Source organism: Octopus bimaculoides, chromosome 7 (assembly GCF_001194135.2).
Source record: "Octopus bimaculoides isolate UCB-OBI-ISO-001 chromosome 7, ASM119413v2, whole genome shotgun sequence".
NCBI lineage: Eukaryota > Metazoa > Mollusca > Cephalopoda > Octopoda > Octopodidae > Octopus > Octopus bimaculoides.
This window is the reverse complement of record NC_068987.1, coordinates 18,224,967-18,240,585: the sequence shown is the minus strand read 5'-3', so window position 1 is coordinate 18,240,585 and position 15,619 is coordinate 18,224,967. Positions and strand designations below refer to the sequence as shown.

At 35.8% G+C, this 15,619-nt stretch overlaps 2 protein-coding genes across 2 annotated transcripts in view; one reads left to right on the top strand and one right to left on the bottom strand.

The window, feature by feature from the left end:
• Positions 1–9,357, bottom strand: part of LOC106873885 (ADP-ribosylation factor GTPase-activating protein 1) — a 29,751-nt gene extending 20,394 nt beyond the window's left edge. The window contains exons 1-2 of the mRNA XM_014921409.2: positions 9,119–9,357; positions 311–420 (exon numbers count right to left, since the gene is read on the bottom strand). Coding sequence (XP_014776895.2) covers positions 311–420; positions 9,119–9,178 — 170 coding nt within the window. The 5' untranslated portion in view covers positions 9,179–9,357. The remainder of the gene's footprint in view (positions 1–310; positions 421–9,118) is intronic.
• A 678-nt stretch (positions 9,358–10,035) lies between these two features.
• The window catches only part of LOC106873886 (transcription initiation factor TFIID subunit 2), a 46,088-nt gene continuing 40,504 nt past the window's right edge, over positions 10,036–15,619 (top strand). Inside the window, 4 exon segments of the mRNA XM_052969130.1 lie at positions 10,036–10,214; positions 12,460–12,512; positions 13,576–13,648; positions 15,070–15,160. Coding sequence (XP_052825090.1) covers positions 10,160–10,214; positions 12,460–12,512; positions 13,576–13,648; positions 15,070–15,160 — 272 coding nt within the window. The 5' untranslated portion in view covers positions 10,036–10,159.

Below are 15,619 nucleotides of genomic sequence, written 5' to 3'. Positions count from 1 at the left end.
AGGTAGAAACTGAAAGAATCCTGTTGTACATGTATATATATATATATATATAATATGGTATGTGAGTGTTTTTGTGTCTCCTTGTCATCAGTGCCTTAATTCAAGCAGCATCTTCCCTGAAAACATGTCTGGCCATCAGGTTGTAAGTTTTTCAAGGACAAGAGGGAATATTACCTTGCTTGGAAACAGGTGAGGCCTGGTGACATGAAAAGCAACCTATGGTAGATTATCTTCCTCAATGAATTCCATTTAATCCATGCAAACATGGAAGAGTAGACGTCAAAAAATTAAGAGACCTGCTATTACTTACCTAAGATGGACTCCAAGACCACGGTGTTTTCCAGAACATTCTAAACAAATCCATATACCATAGGATACACTCACCCATTGGGGATTGTGAGTGCCACATTCAAAACAGTTCTGGAAAAGAAAAACAGTTTTATATGAAAGATATGACACATAGCAAGTCATGCCTATTTGAAGCTTATTTTCATCTCAAGTTATTAATAATGTACTCTTTTGTTACTATAATACTGGTGAAATCAACTGGCACTCTGTCAGTTTTAATACAAGGGTACCAGTTGATTCAATCAATGGAACAGCCTGCTCATGAAATTAACGTGCATGTGGCTGAGCACTCCACAGACACATGTACCCTTAACGTAGTTTCCAGGTAGATTCAGTGTGACACAGAATGTGACAGGACTGGCCCTTTGAAATACAAGCACTATTCATTTTTGCCAGCTGAGTGGACTGGAGCAACATGTAATAAAATGTCTTGCTCAAGGACACAATGCGCCACTGGGAATTGAACTCACAACCTTATGATTGTGAACCGAATACCCTAACCATGCACCTTCAAACTGTTGAAATACACTACCTTTGTTTCAATTAATTTGAAAATAAATTGATGAATACTCTTTACTCTTTTACTTGTTTCAGTCATTTGACAGTGGCAATGCTGGAGCACCGCCTTTAATCGAGCAAATCGACCCCAGGACTTATTCTTTGTAAGCCTAGTACTTATTCTATCGGTCTCTTTTGCTGAACCGCTAATTTATGGGAACCAGCATCGGTTGTCAAGCGATGTTGGAGGGACAAACACAGACACACAAACAATATATACACACACACACACAAACATATATATATATATATATATATACATATATACGACGGGCTTCTTTCAGTTTCCGTTTACCAAATCCACTCACAAGGCTTTGGTCGGCCCGAGGCTATAGTAGAAGACATTTGCCCAAGTTTCCATGCAGTGGGACTGAACCTGGAACCATGTGGTTGGTAAGCAAGCTACTTATCACACAGCCACTCCTGCGCCTATGAATGTTTTAATTTAGATAAACTTAGTCCAGTTTATTGCTTATTTATTCACAATGTTTTGAATTTATCATGCATTATCTTGTAGCTTTGAGATTTCAATGATGTGATTGTATATTTTTAGAATGACATTGTAGGGTAGGTGTGAGATGCTGGATCTGGCTCGTTTGAACATAAAACAGGTAGAAAATTTGGGGTATGGATATTGACATTTTAAATGCTAAAGGGTTAAAACATGAAATATGTATCATAGAATCATGTGTGCTCCCGAGCAGAGTTGGTACCAAAAGGATTCAGATAATTCAGAATTTAAGGAAATCCAGCAATAAAGGATAGTAGAGATTGATAAGTTCAGTTTCCAAGGCAAATGTAAAATCTACATCCAATGTAACAACATCACTTTATCTCTGTTCTTCAGAGTTCTGATAATACCTATCAGAGGTATTAAACTTCTTTGACTTTGCAGGTTGGCTCAAGGACCAGTAAGGGACAATTATCCCTAAAAGCCCTATCATAATACAGGCCAAAGTAGATAGATAAAAGGGCTTAATATACATTCTAACAACTTTATTAATGATGAAAAGGAAGATTATGAAGGGGTTAGCAAACCTTGTGTATAGAAATGTATGGGAAAAACTAGTCCACCTGACACACACACACATACATTATGCCAGTATGAAAAACAGATGATACACACACATACACATGCGGCGAGCTGACAGAAACGTTAGCACGTCGGGTGAAATGCTTAGCGGTATTTCGTCTGCCGATACGTTCTGAGTTCAAATTCCGCCGAGGTCGACTTTGCCTTTCTTCCTTTCGGGGTCGATTAGATAAGTACCAGTTACGCACTGGGGTCGATATAACTGACTTAATCTGTTTGTCTGTCCTTGTTTGTTCCCTCTTTGTGTAGCCCCTTGAGGGTAGTAAAGAAATAACACATGCAAAACTAGTTTCTTTCAATTTCTCTCTACCAAATCCAATCACAAAACTTTTGTGAGCCCAGAGCTATAGAAAACACTTGCCCAAGACACCACACAGCGGGACTGAACCTGAAACTACATGGTTGGGAAGCAAAATGCTTAATCACACAGAAAATATATCTCGCATGAAATCGCAACTACATGGTACTATGACGGGTCCATAAATAAGATTGCAAAATAAACAAAAGTTCTTTGACCTGTCTTAAAATTTATAATGGTGACGTTTAACAAACAAGAGAGAGAAAGAGAAAAAGATGTAAATGAAGGTTCACGTAACATTTATCAATAGATATGAAATACAAATGAAGAGGGTGGAGGTGGGGAAGCAAAGAAACTAATAAATAATAATACAAACAAAGGTAAATGATTCAAGATAAACGAAGTTATCTATTATGCTTGTAGCTGAATGTCAAAATGTCAGAAACAATAACCGTAATGACTAAGTAATTTGTTTATTTATTTAATCTATTCATCCATTCATTTATTTATTTTTATTGGTTAGTTAGAGGAAAGGATAGTGGAGGCGCAATGGCCCAGTGGTTAGGGCAGCGGACACGCGGTCATAAGATTGCGGTTTCAATTCCCAGACCGGGCGTTGTGAGTGTTTATTGAGGGAAAACACCTAAAGCTCCATGAGGCTCCTGCAGGGGATGGTGGCGAACCTTGCTGTACTCTTTCACCACAACTTTCTCTCACTCTTTCTTCCTGTTTCTGTTGTGCCTGTAATTCAAAGGGTCTGCCTTGTCACACTGTGTCATGCTGAATAGCCCCGAGAACTACGTTAAGGGTACACGTGTCTGTGGAGTGCTCAGCCACTTGCACGTTAATTTCACGAGCAGGCTGTTCCGTTGATAGGATCAACTGGAACCCTCGACGTCGTAAGCGACGGAGTGCCAACAACAAAGAGGAAAGGATAAGAGCACTTGCCCCATCATCCTTTCCAAGGCTTCTGAAACTGGTTGAAGGGAAAAACAGGATATAATTCTCAGATCTGAGACCTAGCATGAATGTCACTAAAAGGACCCAAGTTGTTGGGTGGCAGTATTAAACAGGACAGTAGATTAACCCTTTAGCATTCAGATAACTGTTGAATGTGATGCATATCAATTCATTATTAGTGTTTTGAATCAATCATGCATTATCTTGTAGCATTGAGATTTTGATGATGTCATTGTTTATTTTTAGGATGACATTGTAGGGTAGGTGTGAGGGGCCGGATTTGGTCAGTTTGAATATAATAAGATAGGTAGAATATTCTGGTCAGATATGGCTGGTTTAAATGCTAGAGGGTTAAGTGTTCCAACTAAAACAAAAAGAATAGGTTTCCACATAGTTTCTTATTTCTTTATTGCCCACAAGGGGCTAAACATAGAAGGGACAAACAAGGACAGACAAAGGAATTAAGTCGATTACATTGACTCTAGTGCGTAACTGGTACTTCATTTATCGACCCTGAGAACCTATGGGTTAGATGGCTTGATTGAAGATGGTAAGCCAGAGAGCTGCACCAGGCTCCAGTCTGTTTTGGTTTGATTTCTATGGCTGGATACCCTTCCTACAACCAACCACTTTACAGAGTGTACTGGGTGCCTTTTACATGTCACAGGTATGGGTACCTTTTATGTGTCACTGACACATAAATTCTAACAAAATCTTCTATGGATTCCTCATGGTCATGTAGACCCTGGTTGAGAACCATTGCTAGAGCTGGTCGCTTGATCTATTAGAAATAGCAGCCAAATTTTCTCCAAAGCACTCACTACCATTTTAAATAAAGGACACTTCGGACAATGTAGCCAAGGATGTACAAAAAGATAAGAAGGTGATGACTGCAATGTCTTTGATTATTGAACAAAATTACATAAAAGGAGAGCTGGGGGAATGTTATAGCATGGGGGTTAAGAGTAAAAATGTAAGATATGCCCCAAAAGGAGAATTGCTAATATGGACTAAACAGGGAACCTCTCACAAATCCCCTATTTCATTCAATATCAGAGGCTTGCAGGGGCAGATTCAGCGCAAACCCATTCAACCTGGCCATGCTTGCCAATCTTACTCAGCTTCCAGGAAATTAATCTTAAAGACAACATGGTCTTTGATTTGGGGCTGACATGAGACTTAACAACAACAACAACAACAACACTAATACTGGTTTCAAATTTTGGCACAAAGTTCAGGGGAGAGGAGAAAGTCGATTAACTGGTACTTATTTTATCAACCCTGAAAGGATGAAAGGCAAAATCAACCCAGGTAGAATTTGAACTCAGAATGTAAAGACATGAAATGCCACTAATCATTTTGCCACCTTACCCACAACGCTAGTATATTATACAATACTATAATAATATTAATAAAGTCATAGCGTCCCCCAATCCACTGCCATCTTTTTCTCAACTGCTCCACCCCCTTAGGCACCAGCGCCTACCTAGACAGTCTCAATGCCCACTAGGGGGCGGTAGCGCCCACTTTGAGAACTTATGGGTTAGTATAGTATTGGGATCTTTTTGGTTTGACGAGCAACACTTGTTTTCTTAACGAAACACTTTCAAACTTGGGATACTGGTAGAATGTGTCATATAAAACATCTTTTTCTCTTAGCCTTCTTAACAAAAATTAGTTCTTAATAAGTTCTTTCAAACCAAAAAGATCCTAGTATTGTATAATATTATTATAGTATTGATTTCAAATTTTGGCACAAGGCCAGCAGTTTCTGGGAGGGGGATAATTGATTACATTGATCCCCAGTGCTAGACTGGTACTTATTTTATTGACCCCCAAAAGGATGAAAGGCAAAGTCAAACCTGGCGGAATTTGATTTCAGAAGGTGAGGACATGAAATGCCACTAGCATTTGAACTCAGAATGTAAAGTTAGAAGAAGTGCCGCCAAGCATTTTGTTGAGCTTGCCGCTTCAACAATGTAATAATAATGTGTTGGAGACATAAAGTCCATATCCATGCTGGCTGGAAGAAATGCCTTAGAAAAAAATAAACACACACTTACAAAAGCACAAACAATTATGATAGGATTAAAAATAACTGACATTTAAAAAGGTTGACAAATCTAAAAATATATATATATATATATATATAACAAATCAGGATATTTCGTAGAACTTTTCGATTTTGGATAAAATCAGAATCCACGACAATGAGGGAATTTTAGTCTCAAGATGTAAGACATTTGTTGAGTCGGGAGAAAAGAAAAGGAAAAAGGAAGCTAAAAAAAAAATCGTAGGGTAGAACATAGTTATGTTATGAAAATTCAAATATAGCACTAATTAAAAGCTGAGAGAGGATAAGAGCCAACAACTGTAGTTTAAAAAAATTATATAATACCAGAACCGGCCTTTTGGAGAGGTGAGCAAATATGGTTGGCTGACTCGTCGACAGAGCTTGGAATCAACACATAGATTACACAAGACAAGGAACCTCTAAGTTGTTACACGACCGGTTAGCGAGAGCCAACCACAAACTACCCTATGCTACCGATTCTTTTTCAAGGAAGGACACTGAAGATGATGTAGTCGAGGGGATAGTTTGCTTGAATGAAAGAGTAAGAAAAACAAAAAAACAAAAAAAATGTGTGGACCCTTTGTTCGGTGGAATTTCAGACCATGTACATTCAACACACACACACACAGAGGGTGTCTCATAATGAGAGGATATATTTTGATAGGAAAATAGCTAGGACTGGAACAAGCACATTTAAAGATGGGCAAGTTACCCGTTGAGTTTGTAAATTACAAAATGTATCCCATCAATATGAAACATCCTGAACGTGTCTAGATGTCTGTCTGTCTCTCTCTCTATATATATGGTGACCGGAAAAAAAGCCACAATTAATTTATGGGATCCAGACAAAACCCACTTAGGACAAAACTCCTGTGACTTTTTAACCCCCCCCCTCTCTCTCTCTCTCTCTCTCTCTCTCTCTCTCTCTCTCTCTCTCTCTCTCTCTCTCTATATATATATATATATATATATATAGATAGATAGATAGAGAGAGAGAGAAAGAAAGACAAAGAGAGAGAGAGAGAGTCAAGCCCTGATTTTTGTTACTGTGTTCCGAGCTTATTAATTACATAATACGCCTAGATATTTAAAAAAAAAAAAAATTAAATAAAGTTTTTAGAATATGAAGGAAAAATAACGAAGAAAATTTTAATTCAGAAAAAGTAATGAACTACACTGAAATATATGCTAAGAAAAACTAAATTTTGAAGATAGATTGGAACAATATGGTTTAAATTTGCGTTTAAATACCGCGACAATATTGATAGTACTACTGTATTCTTGCTTCTTCAGCACTAATTACCATTCAGTGAACGGGCACAGAACAAAGTTTTTGGGATCTCAACATACAAAGTCTTAATACTATTTGAAAATTTCATATAAAAGCCATATTGTCACAAAACAAATAATATAAGACAATAGATTCGGTTTTTGGTTTTTAAAAAAGAAAATCCGGCAGATTTTTAATTTCTAATATTCAAAAACATACGTGAAAAATTAGTACAACAAAGCGAAGTGTACGACGATCAATGAGATCAAGGGGTGAACAAATGACAAAAGAAAACAACTATGTATATATTGATTGTGTGTATGTTGACTGTGGTGGGGGTCAGTACTCAATATCATGGTAGAAATAAAATATGTATTGTATTTGGTCAGCATCTTCAGACAAGCTAAGACACAACTTGTCTGCGGATCCTGTACACACACGGGCGACATCCAGAGTAACAAGAGATTGACTCGACCAAAATAAATTACACACACACAGGACACAAGGTCGCATGCTATTTCTCGTCAGAGAGCGAAAACATCCAGATCTCTCCATCTGACAACCGAGGTTGTCAATCGACACACACACACACACACTGAATGTACCTTTTATCTTTTTAATCTGAAACAGAATGTCCAGGTATGTAGGATCAACCAATTAATCTGGCTCATTCCGATCCATATGACAAGACAACTTGTTGCGAAATGTCAACGAAGAAATCTGCTAACGTAATTCCTGAATTTAAGATTCAAGAAACAGTTTAGCGTACAAATTAACAACGTGAGGTGTATATATATATATATATATATATATATATAAACACACTCGTATTATATCTAGGTGTGTGTGGGTGTTTTGTCTTTCAAGGTTGACACTACGGAAAAACAAGCTAATTCTTTAAGGCGTCATTTCCCGACAGCCTTTGGATTGTGTTGAATGAAATACATCAGACATACGTGGATTTCTCTCTCTCCTCACACACATATCTATATCTGTATGTCTGCGAGCGAGTGCCACCGCCCGCGTGTATCTACTCACTATAAACTATAGGAAATCAAAATCATTATAATATTGATTTTCTTTTTTTAAGCAAATCTACAACGGGTAGCTGGAAACTCCCCTAGCTCAATAATACACTAGTTACATAAATTTTCAGAGGTATGATCGTGTAGATTAATTTATAAAATAAACAAATAAATAATGCAGAAACTAGTACAATATATTTATCCAAATAATCAGTTTAAACAAAAATATCCAAGAAAACTCGAAAAATTTTCTTCAATCGCCGAATACCAATGTAAAACCAAATAAGTTGAAATGATACACACATTTAAATGTGTGTAAATATATATGTATATATATGTGTGTGTGTGTGTGTGTATATATATATATATATATATATATATGGTAATTATTTGATTAACCAAATTAGAAAGACTCTAAACCAGTGTGATATATGACGGATTCCTTTCACGTGTCAATCACTACAGAGGAAGTGGTCGTGTTTGGCAATCTGTCTTTTCGATGACAAGAAAGGTGTGGGAAGGAAGGAGAGAATATCCATAGAACAGATGAATATCTTAGAAAAATTCTGACAAATAACATTTTCTAAGAGAATAAATTGTCGAAATTGCCGAGTTAACATATTTCAAGATCACCTACAGTTAGTTATATGAAGAATAGAGGCAAACAGACTTAATAGCTTCAGTTTAATTTTTTGAAGAATATTAATATAAGACAAAATAAAACCCTTCCAGATGTTAGAGATTGTTCGATTTAATTTGGAATAATAGGTAAATAAACATAGTTTGCTAAGATAGATAGAAACGTGTCCTAACATCTGGTGCAACTGAAAGGTAAGTTTGTGTTGCTTTCGATTTTGTTAACAGGCGAGTGCTTTCCCCACCGTCACACACCCTACCTACCTACAGGAGACAACAGAACAAATTGACTGTATGGGAGACATTGATACAATGTTCACAAGGAAATACAGATATAGATGGATCACAGTAGCATATTTAAAGGATTAAATTAATTATAATTAACCTCAAAACGATAATATAGCGAGAACAATACTGAATAGAAAAAAAAAAAAAAGCTTTGTTTAACCCATTAACTATCAATGAATGGCCGGATTATGTGGGTGGTGTGTTTAAGTAGTAAAAAATGAAATTCAGAAAAAGAGGGGAAAATAATAGGTTCATGTGGTTTAGATTAGAAATCTGTTGCTTTGATTGTAAGTAAATGTAGCTTCGGGGGAGTTCAGACACATCTTGTAGGTCTATAACCACGGGATCTTTAATTTCTTTCTTTCTTCTATCTGCACGCCTACGATCTTTACATGTAATTTGTTAAAAAGTGTTAATCATTTCAGAACTAGGATAGCGAAAAGAAAAAAAAAAATCAGAGTAACAAATAGAATTTATTTGTTTCACATCAAACAAGAAGAAATCTACAGTTGAAAATATATAACAAAACGATTTAAAAACAATGATGAAATATTTTAAAACATCTTACAGTATTTCCATCCTTTATACGGAGATCTTTCAAGACTCTTCTGGTTCGCGGACTAGCCATTGTGGCAGGTGAATTTAAACTTAATCACAGCTAGAATAAAAGGTTACAAACTAAAACAGCTTTCCTAAGCAGTGGCATAAACTAAATAAAACAGCAAAAACAGACATTTAAACAGCAAGGAAATCGCGAAGCCGCCTGCCACACTCACTGCTACATTTGCTGAGCTGTCAACGTCGAAATCGCAATGTACACTTAGCAAAGCTAGTTACAAAATATTCGCCTTACACATTTTATAATTTTAATCAGCTTAAAAAAAAATATATATGCATATTTAAATTTTATAAAACGTTTAAATTAATAATTATTTGAATGACAAAGGAAACCACAAGCAGCAGAGTTTTAAAAGTTGTGTATATGTATATGTATTATGTTAATTGTTACATGTGCGTGTGTTTATCTGTTGCTGAAAGTTTTTCCAAGCACTGGATATTTTGCTGTACGTGGAATTATTTTTAAAGCAACAGAACAAATTTGATTTCAAAATGATTTAAATTAAACGAATTAAAACCATTTTCATTTCATGACATTTGTTTATTTGAAATGGTTATTTTAATAAATTCTATTTACTCCTTATAAAAAGACACAATTTTAAGAAGAATTAATGAAGTTTTACATTTTTGCGATATATATTTTCTCTGAAATTAAAAATACGGCATTCTTTCGATAAATTTCCTTTTAAATATTTTTTTCATCTAATATGTAGTAGAAAATAAAAGTGAAAACACCAAAACTGAATTAAACGGTAGATTAAGCTGTACATACACGTGTATGTATGTATGTGTGCGTGTGTGTGTGTATGTGTGAAACGTAGCTTTTACGAAACTAAGGCTATGCCAATTAACGACCGACACTTTTTTTTTTGTCTTGAGCGGTTGTTTGTTATTCACATGTGCCACAGCTATCTGGAGTTATTATTTACCATTATCATCCTATATGTATAACTATTTCACTTCCATACCGGCGGGTATTTAGGTTTTTACCATGCAGAAATCGAAGAAAGAATCCAAGAGCGAGCCACAACGGCAATTTAAACTATGTATGTATATTCAACTAGATATATCAGTAGCAAGCACTGTTGTATAAAATGTAATGATGAAACTAAATCTAGAGACATACGCGGATAATACATACATCTTAAATAAACATGATGTTTAGTTTATGTTTGTAAATTGATTGACGTAACAAGCCATGCTTGCATTTTATCGAGTATCATTTTCAGTATGTTTTATGTTATAATTAAGCATTGTGATTAAAAACCTCAAATGTTGTTCGATGTAAGGGTTACCTGATCAAAAATTTCCAGTATGATAACCCAAACTGGATATTTGTAATTATTAGATTAAATACACATAAAAGCAAAAGCATAAACAAAGTACAAGATGAACAAACGACTATATACATCTATAGTTAAAGCATTTTATCAATATGCCTAAGATTCAACTAGAGTGCTTTCTGCAGTGTTTTTGTTTTCCCCTTGATGTGTATTCTCAGTTTTGAATCTTAACTGTTTTGCTGCTTTCCTTCTAGTCAAATCATACACTTTATCATGAGTCTGTATCAATGACTATAAATCACATTTGCAATCATCTTGTTTACTATTTGACATTAAACTTGCATCACGAGACGAGGTTTGAAGTTACAGTAAATGATAAACAATTTAACAAACACGGTCTAAGTTGAGGGGCACACTTGTGTAGTTATGCGTAAGTTGATAGAGGGAAATTTAAATATATAACTTGAAATTATATAGACACTGCAGGTTAAAACGAAAGAATGCCGATAATCTATCACTCTAAAGATAAACTTTAAACGGAAACAGCTGTTTCCGTGTGTGCCTTTCATAGTTCATCAACCTAATCTGTTTGGGCAGGGGGTATTTTTCATCTCTTGTGATTTATCAGTAATATCTGATATTGAGGTAATCAATCCTTTCAGAATAACACCGGCAATACTGACACGATAGTTGGTGTCTTAGTTGAAAGAATCCAAACTTTGACGACATTATTCTTGTTTACATTTGTCGTGTAATTTGATTATACAGCACAGCGCCGGCTAATAAACTTCCACTGCACTACTTAAGAGACAGATATGCTCTGTTGTATACTCTTTCATTATCCATAAACTCAAGCTGCTATGTGTTTGAATTATTAATCAATAACTAATTAATGTTATTCATGTCATTGATGGAGCGGCCACTCATGTGCAAATCATGTTGATCTTTCTTACTGTTTTGTATTAGTGGGTGGTAGAATCGGTAGACCAAGTTACTCTCTGTAAAGTTCCGAGTTCGAATCCCAGTGAGGTCGATTTTGCCTTTCTTACCTCTGGAAGTTACTCTTTACTCTTTTACTTGTTTCAGTCATTTGACTGTGGCCATGCTAGAGCACCGCCTTTTAGTCGAGCAAATCGACCCCAGGACTTATTCTTTGTAAGCCTACTACTTATTCTATCGGGATCTTTTGCCTAACCGCTAAGTTACGGGGACATAAACACACCAGCATCGGTTGTCAAGCCATGTTGGGGGGACAAACACAGACACACACACACACACACACACATATATATGTATATATATATATATACATATATATGACGGGCTTCTTTCAGTTTCCGTTTACCAAATCCACTCACAAGGCTTTGGTCGGCCCAAGGCTATAATAGAAGACACTTGCCCAAGGTGCCACGCAGTGGGACTGAACCCGGAATGATGCTTCAACTAGCTTTAGTTTTTCTCCATTTGTACATTCTTTCGACAACAACATTGCAGGAATCTCAAATGATTTTATTGCCCTTTTGTCTTTAGTTTTATAATCTAAGACAGTTAAAGCATCATTTTCTTAGTTTTTGTACTTATTTAAGGTGAAAATAAGTATAAAAATTACTTTTAAGGAGAAAAGATATATTTTTTTTTTGCCCGCTTTGCAACCTTTTCCTGTCACTTAAGGGTCAAACACAATTGTAATTGTTTTAAAAAAAGTAATTCCAAATGTAGATAAGAAATATTTAATAGATGTTTCTAAAATTCACAATTAGTTTTTTTTTTAAAAAAAAAGGCTTTACATAAGATTGAATCCATAAAATTTTATTCCAATATATTGATTTTTCTTTCAACATCGTATTTCTTTCAGAAGGCTACAGGTTCTTCACTTCCACTGTAAATCAATGATGATGTTGATGATTCAGGCTTCACAATGTCTTTGAAATTGTATGTTAATTCAATGTTTAGCTATGTCTGGAACAATCCATTTCAATTTTTATTTATTTATTTATTTCTTCTACAGCTCACCAAACCTTATGCATCACAGCGATTAACTTTGAAACTCAATCTCTCATTGTAAGTTTTCCCTTGTTTTTTCATTTTTATTTTAATTATTTGTTTAAAGACAGTGGATTAGCAGAATCGGTAGAGCATCAAACAAAATGCCTTGCGTTATTTTACCAGACACTTTATGTTTTAAGTTCAAATCCCATGAAGATCAACTTTGCCTTTCATCCTTTTGGGGTTTGCTAAAATAAAGTACCATTTAAGTACTTGGTTAACAATATTGACTAAATTCCCTCCCCTCAAAATTGCTGTTTAATTCAGAAGCAATTATTTATTCAATCCTTTGTCATTCAAATTACTTGTCAAATGTAATGCTTATTTATTTATTTACATCATTTCTGATTTATCGTGCATTATCTTGTAGCTTCGAGATTTTGATGATGTGATTGTTTATTTTTAGAATGACATTGTAGAGAAGGTATGAGAAGTTTGACATGGCCAGTTTGACTGTAAAACAGGTAGAATATTTTGACCAGGTATGGCTAGCTTAACCCTTTGGTGTTAAACCGGTCATGTCTGTCCCAGATGTTCTACCTCTTTTAAGTTCAAACCAACCAGATCTGGCCTTTCACACCTATCCTACAACGTCATTCTAAAAGCAAACAGTCACATGATTCAAAATATTGAAGCTACAAGATAATCCATGATAAATCCAAAACATTATAACTAAATAAGCATTACATTTGACAGAATAGTCTGAAGGCTAAAAAGTTAAGGGCAGCAGATTGGCTCTAAAAACTAATGCAGCTTAGAGAAAGCTTTTATCTGCTGGCATCTTGCTCTCCTGCCTTCTCTGCTTCTTCACATTCATTACCCATATCTTACATAAATCAAAGCATTTTTATACAGATTCTAATCTGGAGAATAAGGTTAAAATACCACTATTACCAGAGCCTTCAGGGTATATGACCTCACATCTTATTTAACCACTAGCTCATTATCTTATCTATTGAACCCTATCTTACAACTATAGTTAAACTACATCATGTCATGTTATTTTCATATCCTTTCATTCTGTTGTAAACTTACAATACAACCTTTTTAAACGTTTTTTTTTTCCTTTTCTTTTCAGGGTTATGTTGAACTGACCCTCCATCCCCTGAAGCCTGATCTCTATTGTGTTAAACTCAACAGTTCACAGAGTAGTATCCTTTAAACAATAAGCTCAAACAGCCATGACAACATTTGTGACACTCATCCTCTCTTTTCTTACTAATTTTTTCCCCTGAACATATACTGTGTACCATAAGTGCAGGAACAAAGTTTGCTTAGTGTGTGCATACTCAGTTTTTCAGGAGGAGGTTCGAAGCATTTTCATTACCCCCACAAAATTTTAGGGAGTTCCTGAGCCTGTGTTGTGTACATTCACAGATAAATTACATTATTCTTTCACTCCAAAACAACAGGTCCAAATAACAGCATGTTTCTTATTTACTAAACCTTACTCTGGGTTTAAAATTTGTAAATTTACACAGATATACATCCACTGGTAGTAATTGAATATTTCAGTCATATCACTATATATTCAATATGGATATCAGTATTATAAACATATATACATTGATGACATCATGTGTGGAAACAAACACGACTGCTTAGGCAGAATTTGATTGTACCCCAAAACAAATGTACCTGTGATGACATGCAGTCCCATGAATTTATATAAATATATACATATATTGGCGTTAGGAAGGGCATCCAGCTGTAGAAACTCTGCTAAATTAGATTGGAGCCTGGTGTTGCCATCCGGTTTCACCAGTCCTCAGTCAAATCGTCCAACCCATGCTAGCATGGAAAGCGGACGTTAAACGATGATGATGATTGATACAAGTGTGACTGTGTGGTTAAGAAGTTTGCTTCCCAACCATGAGGTTTCATGGTTTCTGTGGCCAGACGCTGTTCCTTTCACCAACCCTCATTTGTGTCCAAGCAAGGTAATATTTCCCCGAGGCCAGACATGTTTTCTACTGAAGGTTTGAAACAGATAACATCACTTCTATGCTGTTATCTGTATCTATGATTGTGAGGCTCATTCACAGCTATCATGTGATGTCAAAACAAAGACACAAGCACTCTCACACACACACACACACACACGCTCATATACAACAGGCTTCTTTCAGTTTCTGTTTACCAGATCCATTCACAAGGTTTTGGACAACCTTGGGCCATAGTTGAAGGTACTTGCCCAAGGTGCCCTGCAGCGGGACTGAACCTGAACCAACATACAATCCAACCCTTACTAACATGGGAAAATAGGTGTTAAACAAATGAATATTTGACAAGCTGGCTTCTGTACAACTTCCCATTTATTGAATTCCATTCACAAGGCTTTGGTCAACCGGAGGCTATGGTAAGAAAATGGTTATCCAACATGCTGTGTAATGGGACCGAACCCAAAACTTTGTGGTTAAGAAGTCTGCTTTGTACACAACCATGCTTGTTATCAATTGGCAGACAACTTGTCTTTTCTCCAATGAATCATACATACTTCTTAGCACATTCTTTTAAACACAAGGTCTGAAATTTAATAAAACAACTGTTTATCTTCTTTAACATTACACAGAAATCTATCGTATCTGCATTGATGAGCAGTGGGATGCTACATTCTTTTATAATGACCCAACATTGGAGATATGTCAAGGTGACATCAAACAGTAAGTCATTATCATCATCTTCATCATCATTGTTTTAACACTCACTTTTCCAGACAAATTTTTATTTTGGTTAAAATTGATTTGTTGTTTCATTGTTTTATTCTCTTCAAAAGCAGCAACTTGGCAGAACTTGTTAGAGTATTGGGAAAAATGTCTCGCAATATTGATTCTATGTGGGTGGCGAGCTGGCAGAATCGTTAGCACGCCAGGCAAAATGTTTAGTGGCATTTAGTCCGTCTTTACATTCTGAGTTCAAATTCTGCTGAGGTTGACTTTGCCTTTCATCCTTTCGCCAGGGTCAACAAAGTAAGTACCAGTTGAGCACTGGGCTCGATGTAATCAACCTAACCCCTCCCCTGAAATTGCTAGCCTTGTGCCAAAATTTGAAATCAATATTTTTTCTACATCTTTACATTCTGAGTACAAATCCTGCTTAGGTTAGCTCTGCATTTCATACCT